This window comes from Mixophyes fleayi, chromosome 3 (genome assembly GCF_038048845.1).
Source record: "Mixophyes fleayi isolate aMixFle1 chromosome 3, aMixFle1.hap1, whole genome shotgun sequence".
In the NCBI taxonomy this organism is placed as follows: domain Eukaryota; kingdom Metazoa; phylum Chordata; class Amphibia; order Anura; family Limnodynastidae; genus Mixophyes; species Mixophyes fleayi.
The window spans coordinates 169,398,911-169,422,178 of NC_134404.1; the positions used below are offsets into that span (position 1 = coordinate 169,398,911).

Here is a 23,268-nt window from a genome sequence, read left to right on the forward strand (position 1 = left end):
CAAAAGTACTAGCCCTTCCCTACATTTAGGTAGTTTTTGGTTTTGATACTATACTCATTGATGCTACCCTATATCACAGCTTTTGATGATATTTTTTGGATTGATGAACAATTACCTATATTGTAATAACAGGTTGCAACATTTATTTATATCAATACTGTTTTTAATGTATGCAACTAATAAAACTGCATTATTATATTGTGTCTTTAAACATATCTGTACAGCTAAATCATCCCACCTCACATTACTGCGCCAAGGGGATCACACTTTTTGCCACTCTAACCTTCTACTTGAAGGGTTGGAACTCCCCATAATTTACCTTTTGCCTCCTAAGGCAGCATTTTTGTGAAGTTACCATACACATAGGGAGTGCAGATCTCCTTTTATTTTTACCAGTTATTAGTGTATAATTGATGTCAAACACCTGCGCATTTTTGATGACTGCAACTGACGTTGCTGGTGACTTTTATTTGAATAGCTATATCAGCGTTAAAACATTTTTACTGAAATGTATTTAGCTTTTCAGTCTCACAATGCCTATTTTTGGTATTAATTAGAATACCCAACAACGTCAATTTACACTAGTAAGTTTAGGAGACAAAATGACTCAATAATTACTAATTTTGTAACGTAAACATTAGAGATAAGGGATTGTGTCATTTCAGATTTCAAATTAGTCACTTGTAAAATGATGTTTTTTATGGGATACCAGATAGGTACATTTGTATTTGGATTACCAATCAAAATGACCTTATTATAATATGATTAAAAGCTATTTGTGATTTATTAGTGTCCTTAAATTAAGTTCCTATACATAGAAAATAAAATTATTTCAATAATGCATACAAATACATTTTGCTTTGGCACAATTTATCATGATATCATGTAGATAATAAAGGGAATGTATCATGCAAATGATTCTGTATCATGCACCATTAACCTCATTGGTGCTGTCCAATGTACAATAGAACAAACTCTGCTCTGTTATACTTCAAGTCAGGAAGCAGCATAACAAGTATATGAATTCCATCCATAGTGCCAGGAAGTTACAGAAACAAATCCACCTCAACTGGGATCGAAATGATCTTGATTTTGGAAATGTTTATTCTATTTAAGTCTGGTCTTTATGAATACATGTGTAAAGATATAGACTCGTGGGTTGTGATGAATTTTCCTTGCATATGTATTTTGGGAAAAAAAACCTTGTCTGGTCCAAGGTCTAAGAATAAATCTCTCCATAGCCCTAAATGTAACAATATTTTAAACATAGGTTAGGAATTATCTACCTGGTTACTGTTTGGACCCTATCATGAGACAACTCTGGGCGGTTTCATAATGCTGATGCAAGCACAGAGTACATGAATACTAATCATGTACCTGGTGCTTGTGTTATCAAATGAGAAATCCAAAACTCCGTTCTGTGCTGAGTTGAGAAAGCAAACCAGGAAAGAAGGAGACCACCTTCTTTCCACTCTACTAGTTTATAACCAAAACTGCCTGCATTTACATATAGGACTCATGCATTTTAAATGCATTCAGCTCCAGGGAAAAATATAAAAAATATATAAAAAAAGACAACCAATATTATAAAACGAATCATTACTGCATATTATACATGATGACAGATGCTCTTTAAGCATTTTAGTCAATTTTATTAATTTTGAAGGATGCAAATATGGAACAGTATAATTGCTCTTGTATAGGATCTTATTAAAATAAGGATATCATTGCATATGGAAAATTACTTGGAGACTAGGAGGTCACAAAACCCATTATGGGTTATATTTTGTCTATTATTATCCAACGGACAGGTTTAATTTTTTGGGATTGATGAGATTGTAAAAGTGTCAGACAAATTGTACTAATTCACAATGTCAAAGTTATAAAAATAAGCACTTTGTCACAGTACAAGGGAAATTGTGCTGTCAAAGCGGATATTGTATTATTTAAAAGAACCATAAATTGCAGAGAGATTTTTGGGGGAAAACTGTTTTAGTTAACAACTTCCAATATGATCTTCAGAGTATGTATATTGAAGGTGTCTGGGTAGCACTTACATTATGAATTGGGCAGATGCCTATGGTATGTCTTCTTAAAATATATAAACTAAACTATTCTGTAATTTGGGGGCTTATTTCACTATAACTGCTGCTTATTTTTCAAAGAAATTAGTTCCTTTCTCAGAAAAAATTGTTGTTCAGAGATCTCGCATAATACTTAGTATAGAAGAATTACAATTTAATTCTCTGTCAATTAATACCTCAGTAGAACTCAATTTTAGAAACTGAATTCATGTGCAAATAGTGCAACAAGAGCTATACGTTATACTTAGTCATAGTTGTCGGTCATTTAATATGATGACCTATTCAATTATTTACAAACAGACATGCACATTACACTGACTTATACAACAAAATACGTTTAGCTCAGACATTAGATTAAACCTTATTAAAAGGCTTTTTTTTATTCTTAAATTGATTATATACGATATCCTGTATATTTAGAACATCTAGGATATCAATAGTGTATATTATTGACTAATTCTAATATAAGTACATTAAGTTCACAACATTATCATTATACACTGTATTGCTTTGCACAAACAGCTGAGAGCCTTCCCTGTCCTTGATGTAGGAGCCATCAATTTCATCCTATGTAGACACAATGTGTTCTAAGACGTGCCTGGATCTTTAGCTAGAAATGAGAAGTCACTTCTGTATAATGATAATTTCACAATACAATTAAGCAATAAAGCCCACAGATATTTTAGATGTAAAGTGTTCCTTCCTAATGCTCTGTACACAATGTCAAATTTAATTCCATCTTCCCGTAATAAATTCAAGTACATACCAAGGTCTCCATTTATGTGCAAGTAAAGAAAACCTACTTTAGTTTTTCAGTGTCTAACTTACATAGGAAATGTAATTCCTCTGTGATTAGCAAACTAGAAGATTACCTCTAATTCCTTGAAATATTCCAAATAAATTTCATGTCAATGATGTGAGGTATTAAAAAGTCTTCCAGTTTGTTTTTTTTGACAAGTACAATACATAAGAAAAGGTCCAACTGGACAACATAGAATATTTCAAACACTACAAACAATGCTTTAAAAAATGTAAATCTATATCTGAGTTGTTTATTTTGTTTTTCAAAATAAATGAAACTATATAATTAAAAAATATTCTTGTATAATAAAATTAGTGCTCTTTTTATTCTAAACTAAGGAGTGTAACAGAATATTACTTCTGACCTTGATATTCATGATAAAATCCCCATATTTTATGTGTCTTTCATTTCTTATGAATATTATATATATAGACATTGATCTTTCAATGTAGTTTACCAAGATTAAAAGGGGCAGCCACCACCATATTTTCTTTTCTATCAGTATGATTGGCTTACACTGCTTCTGCAGATGTATCTGTGGACACAGACATGGTCACTTTGGCGATCTTAACAGTGCTTTTAATGCAGCTTTCAGCTGCTCTGTGGACATTACTATTATTGACGTGTCTATTCTGACAGTCTGACTCCATGCTGTTATCAAGAGGCTGTGCAGTACCTTCACATGTGGGGAACATGCTACAAAATGCATTTCTCAAGTCCTTGCTTCGAAGGGCATAGATGATGGGGTTCACAGTTGAATTAAGCAAGCAAAGCATGCTGCAGAAGGCAAACACTGTCTTTACGGTCTTGTTCATCTTTCCAAAGACATCATATACCATAATGGCGAGAAGAGGACCCCAACAAATGATTAACACCACTAAAATAAGGACCAGGGTCTTGGCTAACCTAATATCCATACGAGTCTGGTCCGGTCTAGTAATGTGCACTTTGCCATCTTCTGATGTGTGAACTATGATGCTCTTTTGAGTGCCACGTTGCAGCATTCTCACAGCGTGGGTGTGAGCTTTCCATAATATATACATATATGCATACACTATGAATAACAAAAGAACACTGGTTACCCCAATCCAAAACATCAGATAGGTTTCATCAATGTGGGGAAAAATATCTGAACATACAGATTTTAGCTTCTTGCAATTCCATCCTAGCAGAGGAAGCACAGCAATGACAATAGCTATGGTCCACATCACACAGAATGCAATGACAGCTTTTGTCCTGGTGACTATTCGTTTATATGACAATGGTCTGTGTATGGAGATGTACCTGTCTATTGCAGTTAGGAACAGACTGCCAACTGAGGCTGTAAATGAAGCTGTGACGCCCCCTAGCTTGAACAGATAAACAGTAGGGCTGTCTTTTCGATGGAAAACATGAAAATCAACAAAACTGTAGACAAAAATGACACTGCCTAGAAGATCAGCCACTGCCAAGCTGCCAATAAAATGGTAGGAGGGTCTGCATCTCAGACTACGAGAGTGCAAGATGACACACAGCACAAGAATGTTCTCCAGGACAGTAAATGTACCCAGGGTTATGGAGAGAGCAGCAATAACTAGCTGTTGACCTGGGGTAAGAATCATAAAGCATTCCATGTCCACGAAGTTGCTCCCACACTGCTCATTGTCTTTAAACGGAGTATATGACTTGTTGTAAAACTCAGTTGCATTAAATGAATTCAGATGGTGAGTACTTTGACCATCTGTTATTTTTTCTTGAAATGAGGATAAAGCCAGTTTCTGTGGGAAATACCCCAGTTTTGATATATCACCCTTTGTGTCTTCATACTGAACTTCATTTGTTCCCATATAAAGAAGGTCGGTGGTAATTGTTCTAAACGTAGTGTCCGCCAGGCCATCCAGGATAGACTTCATGATATTACCAATGGAGACAATGGAGCCTTGGTCAGAACCTGCAGCAAAGCAAACAACATAAAACAAAGTAAGCTGCAGAAATGAAATTAATTCTCTACTATGGTAGCCACGATTTGTTTCTTACTCCAGCAGAAAAATATATATATTTGTTTACCTTGGATTGAGATAATTATTCACCAAAATACTTTGGAGTATGAACAATCAATAAAAGCAAACAATTATAGCTGAAAACAAAACAGTATAACCATGCAGAATTAATTTCTTTAAAAATGTGAAGTCAGAAAAGAAATATATATAGATGCACACATATTGAAACAAGAACAAAATGAATTATTGAGATAATTGTAAATATAATTTACTTGTGAAAATGTTTGCATATGGCATAATTACTGCATTGCGGCTGCCTTGATTGCCTTTCAGGATTACTGATTGTTGCTTTCTGATAATAATTTAACATAGATTCCTAAGGTAGCTATACAAGTGCTAATCTTGAGCAATGAAATGTGATGATTGGATTGCATTTCATCTAATAGGTTGGAAAATACTATAAGTCAACGACTGTATATGTATGTGCGACCAACAGCAACCAGTTTATTCTTGCCAAAGTTGCCACAGATCCAGTTTGTGTTAGGTAAGGGCAGAACAAATTGACTACATGTGTGGTAACTATATATGTACAGTGGTCGAATCAGTCTGTACATGGTGGTGCCTTGATTGTAAAACTATCAAATTCCACTTACTTACATTTTCCATATCACCACTTCTAAATTTCTACTTTGACCACCATATATATATATATATATATATATATATATATATATATAATATATATACACACACACAAATAGATAAAGGTGGATGCACTCAATTATCAAAGATTATTTTAGTAGAGATATAAAAAAAATACAAAAAAAATCAAAGAAAAAAATACATTACAAAATATTTCCTTTCCAACGATTGTTTCAGCTCCTTTTACTTACATCAGGGGCTGTGATATATAAATATATCACAGCTGTATACTGCAGGATGTGAACTGTCATCACTGGAAGCAAAAAAAGAGCCAAAAAGGTTCTCCCATGCCCAGTAGGATCACTAATCACCAGCAAGAGCTTATAAATGTTCCTTCCTCTATACTTTGACTAAAGAGCCTGAGGTTTGTCCAATGGGGTATGTAAACTTGGCATTTTAGGGGGATCTGTTCGATGGGGTCTGTGCAATAAGGTCTCTTCTGTGAAATGTGAGTATTTCTGTCCGTATGAAATGTGTGCAATGTACGTGACAGTGACCTCTGTCAGCAACTGGGTCCGTTTTGCTAGCATTATTATTATTATTATTATCATTTATTTGTTAGGCGCCACAAGGTTTCCGCAGCGCCGCACATAGTACAAACAGTAGACTATACAGGGTATAACAGTACAGAACAATTAACAAAAAGTACCAATACTTCAGAAACTCCAGGCAGGCAGATGCAATAGACACGGAGCAGAAGAACGGGTAAGGAGACAGGAGGGAAGAGGGCCCTGCTCATTCGAGCTTACATCCTAAGGGAGGGTTGACAGACCAGGCACAAGAGGAGCCGGTTGAGGCAATGGGAGAGAGGGGAGAATGAGCGGAGGAGATAAGGGTTAAGTGGATGGGTGGTAGGCTTTGAGAAAGAGGTGAGTATTTAGTGCACGTTTGAAGGAGCACAGAGTGGGAGAGAGGTGGATGGAGTGAGGGAAGTCATTCCAGTGAAGGGGGGCTGCACGGGAAAAGTCCTGGATTCTGGAATGGGAAGAGGTGATCAGAGTGGAGGAGAGGCGACGGTCATTGGCCGAGCGCAGGGAGCGGGCGGGAGTGTGAATGGAGAGGAGGTTGGAGATATAAGGGGCAGTAGAGTGGGAGAGAGCCTTGTAAGTGGTGGTGAGGAGTTTGAAAAGAATTCTGTAGGGAAAGGGGAGCCAGTGAAGGGCAAGGCAGAGAGGGGAGGCAGAGGAGGAGCGGCGGGAGAGGTAGATGAGTCTTGCGGCCGCGTTGAGTATAGAGCGGAGGGGGGAGAGACAAGAGTGGGGGAGGCCGGTGAGGAGGAGGTTGCAGTTATCCAGGCGGGAGATGATGAGTGCGTGTATGATGGTTTTGGTGGCCTCCTGAGAGAGAAAGGGACGGATGTGGGCGATGTTGCGTAGTTGGAAGCGACAGGCTTGGGCAAGGGAATGAATGTGGGGGGCAAAAGAGAGAGAGGAGTCAAGGGTGACACCCAAGCAGCGGAGTTGGGTGGCAGAGGAGAATGTAGTGTTGTTAACGACAATGGAGAGGTCATGGTGGGATGGGTGGTTGGGAGGAGGAAAGACAATGAGTTCAGTTTTAGAAATGTTGATTTTGAGAAAGCGCTCCGACATCCAGGAGGAGATGGCGCAGAGGCAGTCAGATACCTGAGCGAGGAGGGTGGGGGAAAGATCAGGTGAAGAGATGTAGAGTTGAATGTCGTCAGCATAAAGGTGATACTGAAGGCCAAAGGAGGAGATGAGAGCACCAAGGGAGGAAGTATAGAGGGAAAAGAGTAGAGGGCCAAGAACGGAGCCCTGCGGGACTCCTACAGCGAGAGAGTAGGGGGAGGAGGAAGAACAAGATGTGGATACGGAGAAGGAGCGGTTAGCGAGGTAAGAGGTGAACCAGGCGTGGACAGAACCAGAGAGGCCGAGAGAGAGAATAGTTTTCCGCAGGAGGGGGTGGTCCACGGTGTCGAAGGCTGCGGAGAGGTCAAGGAGGATGAGTAGGGAAAAGTGACCCATGGATTTGGCCGATAGGAGATCATTAGTAACCTTGGCCAGGGCAGTTTCGGTAGAGTGGAGGGGGCGGTAGCCGGATTGGAGAGGGTCAAGGAGGGAATTGTCCGAGAGGTGCCTGGTTAGGCGGCTACAGACAATCCGCTCAAGTAATTTAGAGGCATAGGGGAGAAGAGAGATAGGGCGATAATTGGCAAGAGATGTGGGGTCGAGATTGGGTTTCTTGAGGATAGGAGAGATGAGAGCGTGTTTAAATGCGAAGGGTACTACCCCAGAGGAGAGTGATAGGTTGAAAAGGTGTGCGAGGTAGGAGCAGGCAGTGGGAGAAAGAGAGCGAAGGAGGTGAGAGGGGATGGGATCGAGAGGGCAGGTAGAGGGTGGAGAGGACTGAATGAGAGAGTGAACTTCTTCACCTGTTGTAGGGCAGAAGGAGCACCAGAGTTGGGTGTTAATGGGAGGTGAAGCAAAGAGGGAGGCGGGAGAAGGGGAGGAGGAGATGTTCAGTCTGATGGCCTCAATTTTGGAAGAGAAAAAGGTGGCAAAGTCAGAAGCGGAGAGGGAAGACGTGACAGAAGGGGGTGGGGGGGAGAGTAGGGAGAGTAGGGAGCTATACACATTATAATGGGGGTCGGTGGTAGTCATTTTTCCGATTGACATAAATCCAATAATAGTTACACCGACCCAAAACTGATGATTACTATAAGGGTAACATGGAGGAAATAAAGAATTACCATAAAACAGACAGAAAACATAACTGACAAGCCTGATATAAATTGCGACTGTAGAAAATTCCACCAGTGGCATTCTCGTCACTTAAAATGGTCACAATGAGATTACTGGTTTTAAGGTGACAATGCCAGAGTCCGCCGCCTGTATAATATGATCTTACAGTTAGGTTTAGGGTTAGGATTAGGAGTAGGATTAGGGCTAGGGTTGGGGTCAGGGTTTCAGTTAGGGTTAGGATTAGGGGTTCCACATTATACAGATGGCGGGTCCTGGCATTGCCGCCTTAAAACCGGCAATCTTACTGTGGCCATTTTAAGTGATGAGAGTCCCACTGGCGGCATTTTCTACAGTCGCAATTTATATCAGGCGTGTCAGACATGTTGTCTGTCTGTTTTATGGTATGTCTTTATTTCCTCCATGTTGCCCTTACAGTAATCAGATTTTTTGGGTCGCTGTAACTATTGGAATTATGGCAATAGAAAAAACGTACACCACCCTTGGGGGCATGGTCTCATGGACTGGCTGCATGCTGGAAGGAAGTCTGGGTACATTGCTCATACAGACTTTCCACCCAACCCCAATTATTAAGACATATAGCTACAAATTAGGCAAAACTCAAAAGAAAAGTATCACCTCAGGAAACTCCTGGGACCATGTCCTGACACTCATAAAAAGTTATCACCCGGGAAAAGATTTATAGCACAGTCCTCAGAGCTCTTCAAGATGTGAGTCAGCTTACTCACAAGTACAACTACGCAACTACAAAACAAGAGGCATTAGCTTCAGTGAGGTCTGACTCAGAAGCTGAGAATGAAATATACAAACCATGAGAGAACAAATGGTGCATTACTGAGTTTCCTACTAAACCTCACTACCAACAGTTACATAAACAAATGTCAAGTGCTTCTAAAGATGAGCTTGCTGAGCTCTGTGAGGACATTAAACAGATCTTTAAATGTACCAATATATTAGAAAAACATACAGATAAGGTGCTCATGCCCTGCAGTATACAGTGCATTACAAAGGACATATGAGGAGATACAGAAGCTGATTTTATCATTGAATGAGCTCAGCACACCTTAAAGCTCATACTAATTAATAGAAAAGGGATTTATGATTGCCAAAAAATTTTGATTTTTTTTTTTTTTTTTCAGATTCAGATAAATATATTTAACAGGTGGGGTTAAATATTCAGCTTCATATCTCAACACAATGGCAGGAACCGGATCCTAATATCAGATGAAGATGGGCCAGCTTTCATGGATGACTTTGACCTGGACAATTTCCATATACCTGCCTTGGAAATAATGGTTGCTGCATCAGAATTTCTAGAGCAGAACTAATTGGTCCAGCCAAGGCACAGAAGGAACACACTTCTAATGCTGTAAATAAATCACTATCATGATTGTTTTGTTCTGTAGTTCAGTTTCATCTCATCTGAGGATTGTACTTTTTAGTACATATGAATTGCCATTGGGACATACCTGACATGTGACAGACTTATGTGCTAACTGTCGCTTTAGTATAATTCCTAGCTATCTGCACATGCAGACTCACTCCATTATTTAAGGGAATATTAAAAAATAGCTTCTCCATGTGGAGAAGGACTACAGAACTGTTCTGTAATAATTTTGTTCTAATATTGTGTTTTAAACTTAATTTATTTTAACTTTTCTTATGTTTCTGTTTATTTCCTTTGGCTTACAGTATTTAGTATATACCTGAAATTACCAGATTATACCAGTTTATCCTCACTATCACGATTTTAACTAGTAAGTTTATTTTTACTCATCTATAGAGTGAGCGATCAGAGTGGCATTATATAATGTGAAAATCCTCAACTCTCCAAACAGTCATAAATATTATATGATAGTCACATAGGCACAAACAAAAGGTGAATATCTTAATGATACAAGAAACCAACTTTAAAACTCGGCTTCTAACATCTATATCAAATATAACAATTTTACTCAAACAAAAGTGAGAGGTGTTGCCCTTTTGTTTAATAAAGATTTTCCTTTTGTGATGTCTGAAGTGGTTTCAGATTCCTGAAGAAGATATATTTTTTTGCTAATGGGCACAGTAGAAACTATATATTATTTCTGTAGACATTGTACAACAGAACTGACATAAGACATTAATAAGAATTTCAAAAGAGCTTAATGATTTTTAAAGTTTTGCTGAAATCAGTGGAGGCACTAAAAACATGATTTTTTAAACCATTACTAGATTATTCAATGGGTTGTTCGTGTTCCATATTCATGACTTAAAAAATCGTAAAGTTATAATTTATAGATTCTAGAGATGAGCGGACTCGGATATCTGAAATCCGAGCCCACCCAAACGTTGCCGATCCGAGCCGGATCCGAGACAGATCCGGGTATTCCCGCCAATTGCAAAACTGAAACCGAGGCTCTGAGTCATAATCCCACTGTCGGATCTCGCGATTCTCGGATCCTATAAATTCCCCGCTAGTCGCCGCCATCTTCACTCGGGCATTGATCAGGGTAGAGGGAGGTTGTGTTAGGTGGTCCTCTGTCCTGCTATATCTCGTGCTGTGCTGGGGAAATAACAATGCCCTTAGAAGGACACAGCCCAGCCCAGCCCAGCACAGCACGAAAATTTTTAAAAAAAGGTATAAAAAAAAAAAAAATTATAAAAAAAAGAAATTAAAAAAAAATATCCAAAAACCATCCTGCAGTATAAGCCCATTGGTACTGCAATATTACAAAGTTCACTGATTCTGCAGAATAGACTGGGAATTAGTGGAAATGATTGTTATTGAATGCTATTGAGGTTAATAATAGCGTAGGAGTGAAAATAAACCAAAAAACTTGATTTTAACACTTTTTATGTTTTTTTCAAAATAAATCCGAATCCAAAACCTTAAATCCGAACCAAAACCTTTCGTCAGGTGTTTTGCGAAACAAATCCAAACCCAAAACCTCAAGCAAATCCGAATCCAAAACACAAAACACGAAACACCAAAAGTGGCCGGTGCACTTCCCTAATATATTCCATTGGATAGACCTACAGAACATCCCTATATCAAAAACTACTATTTCTTCTTTTCCATATATCAATGTTTTTCATGAATTGATTATATATTTGTAGAAATAACATTTTCTAAGTAATAAAATAATTACTAGTTTTCTGTATCTCTCAAATCATGATCCATTGTTTATGTGATTTAAGCAACTTCACCTGCATAGAAAGATTTAGAACTGACATTTAAATGAAAATTTAAAGCAGACTCAACATATAGAAAGTATATTTAGGACCTGGTGCAGATTATGCACTATACCAGTTTGTTTAGCATTCCTCTGCATATGCCCAGAAAATTGGCTGCATGTATGTACAACTATGCTGATTTCCATGATTGCACACTAACGTCCACTTGCACCTGCAGAGGCAGGACTGGGGCGGTAAGGAAAGTTCCAAGATAGGCTGAGTACAGTAAGGGCATGTGGCAATTGGGAACAGATACAGACTAGGACACAGACGCATATATGCATGTCCAAGCCTTGTCAGTTGCTGGTGGCCCAGAGCAGATGCAAATAGCGGACGACAATCACCAACAACAGTGAACCGCTTGTGATTTACTGTTTTCGAATGCTTCGCTGATGCTGATAGGTGCTTTCTTTGTTGCAGTGCATATATTATGCTTTTGTGTACATGTTTAAGCAATTTTTTTTCAAGTACGTGAGACGAGTTGTTGAAGTTTTATTGATACGTTAAATCTAAAAAACTATTTTGCAAATAAAATAAATGGTTCTGGACATGTGCACAAGTGTATGGGACGTATGCCTAGCTCAAACCGGGTGCATATGCTACTGGTGCAGACCTACAAGAGTCTTGCAGCATTGAATATGCCTGAAATTGTGGCTTTATTAGTGAACTCAATTACCGACTTTGATTTTGGCTGCAATTGCGGCCAATCCATGCATCAGCCCCTTAATATTTAACATAACTCTTACAATCAAAATGCTCAACCAGACATTTCTTTTACTTTATATAAATAACATATAAATGTGTGTTGAGTGGAGAGTTAATTAAGCTGAACACTTTTAAGGACAAATACTGTCAAAAGTAGATTGAGGCCTTACATGGAAAAATTTAGCAATTGGAACTATACCATAAACAATCACTAGCACAGTGTTTCTCAACTTTAGTCCTCATGCACCCTCTGCAGCTCATGTTTTGATGATTTCTGTCTGTGGAAGCAGGTGGGGTCATTAATGACCCAGCGAAGTAGACTAAGTCACCCGTGCATGATTAACGAAATCCTGAAAACATGAACTAGCAAATTAGACACTGGAGGCCTGATCTATGTTCGGACGCAAGTCCCTATGTGTGACGTATCTTGCATTAAATAGCTCTGTGCATGCTCAGAAATAGATCATACGCCAATGACTGCAATTACATGTAAATGCCTGTCTGAACGTAAATGACACTTACGACTGTCTATGACTTGAAGAGTGGAACGGGGGAGGTATGGGGTGGATGAATGTAGGCAATGTACAGTAAGGGTGTGCCAAGGGCAAGCTGAAGAAATGTGGCCAATTCAAGTAATGTGTTTCTCTAAAGCACGTTTTTTGAGTCGTATCATTTGCACCAGCTACAGGGCAAGTGCCAACTGATAGGGATGACTATCACAACATAGTCTTTGTATTAATAACTAACCATATACGTGCTTCTTGGTCAGCAGTTGGCTGGGCTGGGGGACAGGGGGCATCTGTTCCCTGGGCCAGTCCCATAGTGGGCTAACTTGGGCTGAGTCACTGGGCTAACCGCATATTTTTCCTTTAAAATAATAATAGGCTGCTGAGCCAACTCTCCCCTCTCCAGTTAAAATTTGCCAACCCAGATAGCAAAGAAAATGTGTATGCATTACACATTAAAAGCATCATGATTTATTTTTTAATTATTTTTTTTTTAAATGTATACAGATACACAGAACTGGAAATAAGCCCTAAAGGGTCAAAATCAGCCCCAACTACAGAACCGGTGATACCGGCAAAACCCCAAGTACTGCAGAATAAGCACTAGTTAATGCAAAGTTCTTGCTGAGGTAAGCACTTAATGAATGCATAATTCTTACAGAAAGATGAGCAGTTTAGAAATGCAGGGTACTTGCAGAGAGATGATCACTAGCAATGCAGGGTATTCAGGAACAATGCTGGAAATAACTGAAGTCTGAAGCCAAGAACTATCCTCAGGAGAGAAAGTGTGTTGTTCTGGAAATGAGCAGATCTCAGGAGCAGGTTTAAATAGGGTGTGCCTAATGCTTATTGGTTGCACAGATCATTTAATCACAGGTGTTGAAATCTGACTGAATCCAAGATGGCCACACCCATGCAGCAGAACAAACAGTAGGGGGTAAATGTATCAATGTCCGGATTCTTCAACTCCGGCGAGATCGGCGTCTTCAGCGCTTAAATTTAAAGCGGCGCTGCCTTGTAAAGGGAAGTTTCCCTTTATAAGGCAGCGCCGCTTTAAATTTAAGCGCTGAAGATGCCGATCTCGCTGGAGTTGAAGAATCCGAACATTGATACATTTACCCCTAGATGTTTGTTTACGAATGAAGTAGTGGTGCTCAAGACTTCCACATGTGACCAGTAGAGACCCGGATAGCCGTGATATGACAGCGGCGGAAATGGTAAGTGTAGCTAAGATCCTGATGTATGACACTATTGAGATGGAGATTATTGGCAAAATTGTTGATGTTCTTGGTTTTTTTTTGGCTTTACAAAACATGGCGGAGGATTTGGCTAGGAAAAGGAGGGAGGAACAACAGCAGCAACTGTGTGTTGCAGATGTTCCGCAGGGTTTTTAGAGAGAGGTTGCCATTGGGATCTCAGATCAAAAGGTGATTCAGAGATTCAGGCTGAACTGCGGGACATGCTCAGTGTCTATGAACAGGCCAGTTATGAATTGGAGCTTTTCGCATTATGCTCCTATGCAATTTTAGTCTATACTCTCCCTGCAGCACAAAACACAAAACTTCCCTTTACAATGCAGCTCCGCTTTAAATTTAATCGCCGAAGACGCTAAACTCGCGGGTGTTGAAGAACCCGCATGTTAATACATTTACCCCCAGATCTCTACCTATTTCTCAGACAGATGGACAATACTTGGGATTTTAAAGGTAAATTAATTAACTATTTATTTTGGGTAAATCTGGTGCTAAGATTAGTGTTTGCAAACTAAGAACATAAGTATCAGCAAATAATGAATAACATTTATAACATCAATGTATCAATAAAATACTAGTCTATTAGCAACATATATCTCGGTAAATGAAAGGTTGATACCCTAGTTTGTACTTTGACCTGAGGGTTTAGACCTATTATAGATTCTTTAAAGATCAAGTAATATCATACCTTAAATCTGTATTTAATGCAGTTTCATCAGGTACCTTTTTTTCCTTACCTATTTTTACTTTTCTGGACAAGTGAAAGATAATTCATCATGCTATAAAATATAATATTCCTTTACTTATCTTAAAAACAGATGCTGAAAAAAGCCATTAGATAGAATTAATTGGGATCTTTGTCAAGCTACACTAGGAGAAATAAGTATATTCAATAGCTTTCGTCTCAAAATAATGTCATTATGTTCTACACTAACTTCTAAAATCTAAGTCTATGACACATTAAGCCAGGACTTTATTATAAGAAATGGAAAAAGATAGTTATGCCATTTGAGACTTTCCACGATGTAGAACATTGCAGCAGCTGCAAATAAAATGTCACCCTCCATGTCACCAACTGAAGTAAGAGGTAGTCACAAGGTGGAACTCCATACTTCAGTGAGTAGTGGAACAGCAACAAGCCATCAAGACCTTTAGAGCAAACCATGTTATCTTGAGCCAGTTTATTGGATAATCCCTACTGTTTTATGCAAGCTACTGAAACCCTTTAAAATTATAACAAATAAGGTTAGCTCAGACACTGCCAGCCTGAGTCAAGTCATACCCCCAATCAAACTAGCGGAAAAGCAGCTAAAGAAGCTGAAGGAGAAGATGAAAATTAGCGATTCAACAGCCCTTGTGGATGAAATTCTTCATTCACTTTGCCAGGACCCAAGTAAGGGTTTGCAGCATCTTGAAATTGGATCAGTACATTTTGGCAACCATCCTTTGTCCTAGGTTTAAGCCATATGTCATGTCTTTCTTTCAGAATGACACAAATCTTCACAAATATAAACAGCTCCTTGTGAGTAACCAGTCGGCTCAAGTCTCATGTGACAAGTTCCCTGCTTCAGCTTCTCCTTCAAATGCTACTGCCAGAAAAAATCTTTCCTTTTCTGATAGTCACACTGATTATGAGTCAACAATACAGAAGCACACGAAGGTGAATGTTTATGACATCCTGTCAGGCTTAAATGAATTGCTTAAATGTACTATTGACACCTCTAGCATGTCTCAATCGGATACGCCTTGTCTTAACAGAATGTTGTAGGATTACTTTAATGCTAAAATAGAAGTTAGCATCTCAGACAGTCCTTTTGAATTATGGGAGGGAAAAAAAGGAAATTTGGAGCCCCTTGTACAAACTAACTATGGTGTACTTAAGCTGCCCACCCTAAAGTGTGTTCTCGGAAAGAGTGTTTAGTGCAGCCAGGAATGTTTTGAGTGATCGTCGGAAGAGACTACTTCCCAAAAATGTAGAAAAAACAGTGTTCACAAAAATGAACTACAAATTGCCGCCAAATTGCCCCTCTCTCACCACTCACCACTAGTCTATTTAGTTTTTATCAAAGTCTAACTGTATAATTTCTACCTCTGTCCATTCAATGAACTTTGCCTATTTCTGGAGCATAAGTGTCTATGATGGATGCTCTGTACTTCTAAATTTATTGTATGTCTACTTTTTGAAGTTTTTTTTATTATGGGTGCACTCCACCTTCGTCAATCATCATTAAAATGTATCTATGTAGCGCCATCAAATTATGTAACACTTTTTTTGCAAGGCTGCCAGATCATCTAGTGTCACCTATTCTAGTGATTGAATCTTTAATGAATCTGCCATGTCTGTGTGCCATTTATTTGTGCCACTGCTCTGTCTAATTTTACCTAGTCAGATTGCTGTAGACTGTGGTCAAAATTAATGAAAATTGGGACAGATGTAAAGGGATTAGAAAATAGACTGGAAATTATTAGAAATTATTGTTAATGCTATAAATAGAAATATAGGTGCAAAAACAGCTCAAAATTACATTATTTTACCTAGTTTTTACAATTTTTAATTAAATCCAGTTCCAAAACCTTTTGCGATTTTTGGCAAAACTGAAGCATTAACTTGGTTTATCACCGACACCGGTTCCGAAACCAAAACACAACCGTCTCTATAACAATTTTTGGTCTCCTTGGATTATTACGCTGGTCAAAAATAAGATCTTTGATTTATACTTTTTTATTATTTTATTATCCTACCATTCTGTTGGTATGTCTTTCAGCACTCTGCTATACATTTGTAATTTGTATTATTAGGATGTTTGGCTATAAAAATTAGTTTTACTAACACTAAATATTACCCTGTACAATACAAGTCTTTGGTCTGCTCAGATTTTTAAATTTCTAATAATAGTCTGAATATTTTTGGAATGATATAGTTTTGCCACATGATACTGAATTTCATTACATTAAATATGTTTTTTATATACAGTGAGTCCCTCTCTATCCTTTTTCATGTGTCCATTTACCTTCCTTCATTTTAACCTCTTCACTTTCCATTTGGATTATGTTATTTGTTCTTTTGTAGCAAACTGTATTATATATTTTTGTAGCAATTTGCTTATAAAGACGATATTTAAATAATTAAATGATAATTTAAAGTGTAATGTTCCACCCACTTCTTTATACTTCAGCAGAAAATAAAGCCAGGACTTATTGTACAATGTGAAAATAAATAGCAGGGGAATTGGTAATGATCTTAGTGATCAGAAGTGTCTATTGCTAAAATATTCATAAAGTTTTATGTCATCTTTTTATCTCAACAGCCCACAAACCATTCATCAAAGGATGTTTTGCAACAAAAACCCTCTTAAATTTCTATTCAAAACAACTAACTCAGTGTAAGGCTGATTTTTGTTATCTAAAATGATTTACTATTAATCATTTTAACAGTGACTCTAAAACATTTTATAGCATGTAGAGGACATCTTTTGGTGAAGTGCATTGGTGTATTTATATTGTGCTAGTTTCAGTAAAAGGTTTTTGAGGGTATCAGAAGAGTATAATCCTCTCATGTTGCTTCCACTGAGAGGATTTAAGGATACATTTATTTTCGGTGTATAATTTACATCCGTAATATACAAGATGTTCTTAGTGAATTCAAATTGTCTTTGAATAGAAAAAGAAGTCACTTTAAGTTATTTAATAGAACTAGTTATGTTACAGGAGCCCTGTATTAAGTACTCTATAATACTCCTTCCACAGATGCAGCATGCATCAAATTGTCTTCTAATGGTCGGCGATTTTGTTCTTCTATATACTGCTGCTTTCAATGAACAAAACACAGCTCATCAGGTAATGCGCAATATTGAAATTTACAGCAATACATTTCTCTGCCACCAGATGGCACTTTGGCAGAATCGTAATACACATGTTCAATGAATGAAAAGTATGAGCGCATGTGTTCTGTGCTTTGTGATTCAAATCCTATATTTGCATCTCAGTTTAAATTAATAGACATCTGTAATCTGAGTGAATAAATCAAGTCCTTTGCAGAGTGAAACGCTGCTCATTATACTAATATCACCCCTCAAAATGAAATCTAGGTTCTGCACTTCTCTGCAAAACAAGGCACCAGTGCGGCTCTTCCATACTTCTGCAGGAATTTTTTCACTCCACCCCACTTCTCCTATCTGCCTGCACAAACCTCTAATCCTCTGTAAATGCAGTCATTTTGCTGTGTGAACCTATATGATCTGGCAGAAATCTTTGCACATTCGCGCAAATCGCACTATACAGTCAGTCCAAAGGTGTATTGGTGCTCAGGGACAGTCATTTTGCCCTTCATAAATGGCCTCTACTGTCTTCATAAAGTCTGAGCACAATACCTAAGTTCACATGCCTGTAAGTTTTGGTATGTCTGCAATATAAGCTCTAGAAACTTCTGTTCAGACCTGAAGTATAAATGAATTCCTGACCCCTCTATCAATGTTGCCTACTGTGGCATCCTGTCATTTGTTTATTGCCAGTTTTTGCACCAGCTCAGAGTTGAAGGACATCAAACTGGTCCTATACTTAAAAATCCCCTTAAACCACTCTTCTGCTCCCAGGAATAACCACCGTTAAATTGTCAAAGTTGGGATTATTCAGTACTCCCCTTCACTATAAGGCAAGCATAAGCAGCAAGGGTGATTGTGATTAGCTGGTGGTGACGGGGGCGATCTAGCGCCATTTGAGAGAAGAATACAGAAGGGGTAGGATAGAGTGTAGAGCAGTTGGGCATGCAAAGATAGAGAAGTGCAAGAGGAGGGTGGTAGCAGTGTTAAAGAAAGTAATCAGTGACATTCAGGAGAGCTCCATAGCTCCAGTGTTAAATCTCATTGCAGAAAAATACAAATACTATTGCTGCTGGCAGGGTTGGTGTAATTCTGCAGTACAATTCTACTGTGTTATATAGGTAACACACAAAAAGTAGAGCTGCGTTGGTAATTCTCATTGCATAAAAAGAAAAAAACTAGTGATGTCAGGGTTGGTGTAATTCTGCAGTAAAATTCTTCAGTGTTATATTGGTAACACAAAAAGGAGAGCTGTGTTGCTAATTGTCATTGCTGAAATACAAATACTAGTCCTTGCAGGCTTTTCTTCTGAATTTGCACCAAAACGTGTACGGTGTTATATACACCCAAAGACAAAAGCTCCATTGCTCCATTGCTAATTGTCATTGCTGAATACAAATACTAATCCTTGCAGGCTTTTCTTCTGAATTGCAGGCAAATTCAGAAGTGTTACATAGGAAACAGACAAAGAGGAGTACTCCATTGCTAAGAGTCATTGCTGAAATACAAACAGGAGGGCTATCAGGCTTGTCTTCTGAATTTGCAGGCAAAGTCTACTGCGATATATAGGTAACAGCCAAAGAGGAGTGCTCCACTACTAAGAATCATTGCTGAAATAGAAATTATAGGGCTGACTGGCTTGGTCAAAATCTGCAGTTACATTTCACTGTACCAAAGCTCACTCAGAAACAGGAGTGGTGGCAGGGGGTTCAGTGCTGAAACAGAAATTTTAATAATAGGGCTGTCAGTGTTCTTCAAAGTCTCCAGTGACATTGTATTGTGCCATAGCTCATACAGAAACAGGAGGGGTGACATTGTTGTTGTCACACTCCAGTTTCAGTCATGATGATACTAATCCCTCTACCTCAAGTGCATAGTGGTTTTAAGTCAGGGAAACAAAAATGTAAATAAAAAGCTCGTACCCTTTTAAAGAAAAAAAAAAACCTCTTTAAAAAATGGGAAAGTTTACTGTAGAAAAACATGAAATTGGCAAAATACCATTCTACCCAAAATATTACCAGGCATACCAGCATCAGGTAGCTCCCTTCTCTTAGCTGGATTTCAGCACCTGGAATCTACACTGTCATCATATTCACCCTCATCATTGTGTACATCTTCCTCAAACAATACTAATTCATCCCCACTGGAATCCACCATCACAGAAGTCTGTGTACTTTGATGCAGTTGCCGATAATGGCTTTCCTCATGGTATTTGTAGTTCATTTTACGGAAGAGCTATCACGATTTTTGGGCAATTCTTTTAGACCAGACCAAATGTCAAACTGTTGTGCTGACTCCTCTGCATCACCACTGGGTGTCTTGGGAAAGCTAAGTTTTTTCTGAGAAGCATTTGCCAGAGAAACTGAAGGAGGAGACGTCATTACAAGATGTTGATAGCTCTTGGATCCTTGCGAAGCAAATTAAGTCCTAGATCTACAATTACAATATAGTTAGCGGATTTGCTAAGTTTAATTTCATTCTTCAATTTCTCTAGCTGCTTATCAAAAAGTATAAAGGCAATCACTTCACTCAAGCTAACCGTGTCTGCACTCTCTTCACAGGTGACTACTTCGCTGGACTAAAGTACATTCCCCCTCAAATTCTAGTCTACTTGCAGCTGCTGCATTCTCCTACATGCTGTTGCAGAATCCCGAAAATGACCCTAAATTTCTCGGGACACAGACAGCATCTCCTGCATGTCATTGCCATTTTTTAAAAAGTTCTGCAACACCAAGTTGATTGTGTGAACAAAACAGGAAATGTGATGAAATTCCCCCCGCTGTAATGCTCTAACAATATTAGCCATGTCGCAATGACATCCCTTAGTTTTAGTTACAGATTGTCAGCTGTATGCCTCTTAGTGAAGCCGCTGATACACAGAGTAGCCTACTTCTGAAAAATGTGACCTACTTGGGTACATGCTGCTGCTGTTTCTGCTGGTGAAGGCGACTCACCAACCCAGTGGGCTGTCACAGTCATATAATCTTTAGTTTGCCCAGTTCCGCTTGTCCCCATATCTGTGGTTAAGTGTGCAGTGGGTAGAAATGCATTTTGTAGCCCAATAATTACATTTTTACGAACTTTTATGCCCAGGCATGACAATGGCCTTTTCCTTATCACTGGCAAGAACTGCTGCAATCTTTGCCGAAAGTGTATAAAAATAATATTGTGACCTGTGAAGTGTTCAAAATTTACTGCAAATGACTTTAAATTAATGTTAGTGAGGTTAATAATAATGTAGGATCAAAAAGAGAGCAAAATTATGTGATTTTAGTATATTTTTGCAACTTGTCTAAAAAAATTCAGATCCAAACACAAAACCACACGAGGGTGGTTTTGCCAAAACCAAAACACAAAGCTAATCCAGATGCAAAACCAAAACCAAAACCACTTCACGAGGGTCAGTGAGCATCTTTAATATTAAATAGAAAATTAGTTTTTAGATGTTAAAATCTGATTTCCAGCCACAAAATAAATTCTAAAACCAGGGTGTACACTTAGAATCACAACTTAGGACATCTGTGTAAATAAAAAATAAAAACACAGGTTTGTCCATTCCAATCAGATACCAAAAGGTCACTGACATTTACAATAGGGACCCCAAGCAATAGGGCAATTTACACATCAAAAGACAATCCCTGATGAAAACACATCCTACATTTTATGACATTTCATGTTTATGATAACATTCCTCTTTGTCACCTCGAGTCAAACTGTTTTAAGAACAGCTGGACAATCATTATATTGAACTTATTTACATTGAAGACATCCTTTATGACATTCCTCTTGCTTGCAACCTTGGAGCAGAATGATCCAGATTGTTAAGGAAGATAGTGCATTGAACACACTATGGAAAAATTCCAGTGATGTGTTGGGGAAGTATGATATAAATATGGCACAGTATGACATCAGTTCATTAAGTAAGGAAATGGAGTAAGCAATAAGTAATGAAAAAGTATTGCAGTGTAGTGGTAGAATGTAGTATTTAGTAGTAGTTTATCAACAGAAGTGTTAAACCATGTGACCTTCATCATACTTGCCAACTCTCCCGGAATGTCTGGGAGATTCCCGAAATTCGGGTAGGTCTCCTGGACTCCCGGGAGAACAGGCAAGTATCCCGCATACTGCTATTTGATGGCCAAAATGATTAGGGATGAGCGGGCTCGGATATCTGAAATCCGAGCCCACCCGAACCTTGCCGATCCGAGCTTGATCCAAGACAGATCCGGGTATTCCCGCCAATTGCAAAACTGAAAGCGAGGCTCTGAGTCATAATCCCGTTGTCGGATCTTGCGATACTCGGATTCTATAAATTCCCCGCTGGCCGCCCGCCATCTTCACTCAGGCATTGATCGGGGTAGAGGGAGGTTGTGTTAGGTGGTCCTCTGCCCTGCTATATTCTGTGCTGTGCTGTGCTCAGTCCAGTGGTGCTGTGTCCTGTGCTCTGTCCTTCTGAGTTCAGTGGTGCTGCTGGGTCCTGTGCTGTGTCCTGTTCAGTCCAGTGGTGCTGTGTCCTGTGCTCTGTCCTTCTAAGGGCATTGTTATTTCCCCATTATTCCCAAGTTATAAAAAATTTAAAAAAAAGTTATAAAAAAAAAAAATATCCAAAAACAATCCTGCAGTATAAGTCCATTGGTACTGCAATATTACAAAGTTCACTGATTCTGCAGTATAAGTCCACCAGTGGTACTGCAATATTACAAAGTTCACTGATTCTGCAGTATAAGTCCAGTGGTACTGCAATATTACAAAGTTCACTGATTCTGCAGTATAAGTCCAGTGGTACTCTCCTGTGCCGCATATAATTTTTAAAGGCTTTGCCGAGAGTGTGTGGCTTAGGGGTACGCTCTCTTGTGCTACATATAATGGAAAACAAAAATTTGGAGGATAAAGCTGCGAGGAAAAAGATCAGTTTTCCTAAAAGACCCGCTGGCGGGGATGCTGATAACATCTGGTCCGGACTGAAGGACCTGCCAATCATTGCAGACATGTCTACTGTTGCTGCATTGGATGCTGTCACAATAGAAAAAATGGTGGAGGATTATTTTGCTGACACCATCCAAATAGACATGTCAGACAGTCCATATTGTTACTGGCAGGAAAAAAGGGCAGTTTGGAAGCCCCTGTACAAACTGGCTCTTTTTTACCTGAGTTGTCCCCCCTCCAGTGTGTACTCGGAAAGAGTTTTTAGTGCAGCGGGGAACCTGGTCAGTGAGCGGCGAAGGAGGTTGCTTCCTTAGAACGTTGAAAAAATGATGTTCATAAAAATGAATTATCAATTCCTCAATCAAGTACAGCACTGCCCTCCAGATAGTACAGAGGGACCTGTGGTTGTGGAGTCCAGCGGGGACGAATTGATAATGTGTGAGGAGGAGGAAGTACACACTGTAGGGGGAGAGGAATCAGAGGTTGAGGATGAGGACGACATCTTGCCTCAGTAGAGCCTGTTTTGGACTAAAAACAATATTGTAAGGTGTGAGGTGTTC

General features: G+C 38.8%; 1 protein-coding gene across 1 annotated transcript in view; it reads right to left on the bottom strand.

The window, feature by feature from the left end:
- Window positions 1–3,189: 3,189 nt before the first annotated feature.
- CNR1 (cannabinoid receptor 1) overlaps window positions 3,190–23,268 on the bottom strand; it is a 53,972-nt gene continuing 33,893 nt past the window's right edge. Inside the window, exon 2 of the mRNA XM_075200625.1 lies at window positions 3,190–4,816. Coding sequence (XP_075056726.1) covers window positions 3,399–4,778 — 1,380 coding nt within the window. The 5' untranslated portion in view covers window positions 4,779–4,816 and the 3' untranslated portion in view covers window positions 3,190–3,398. The remainder of the gene's footprint in view (window positions 4,817–23,268) is intronic.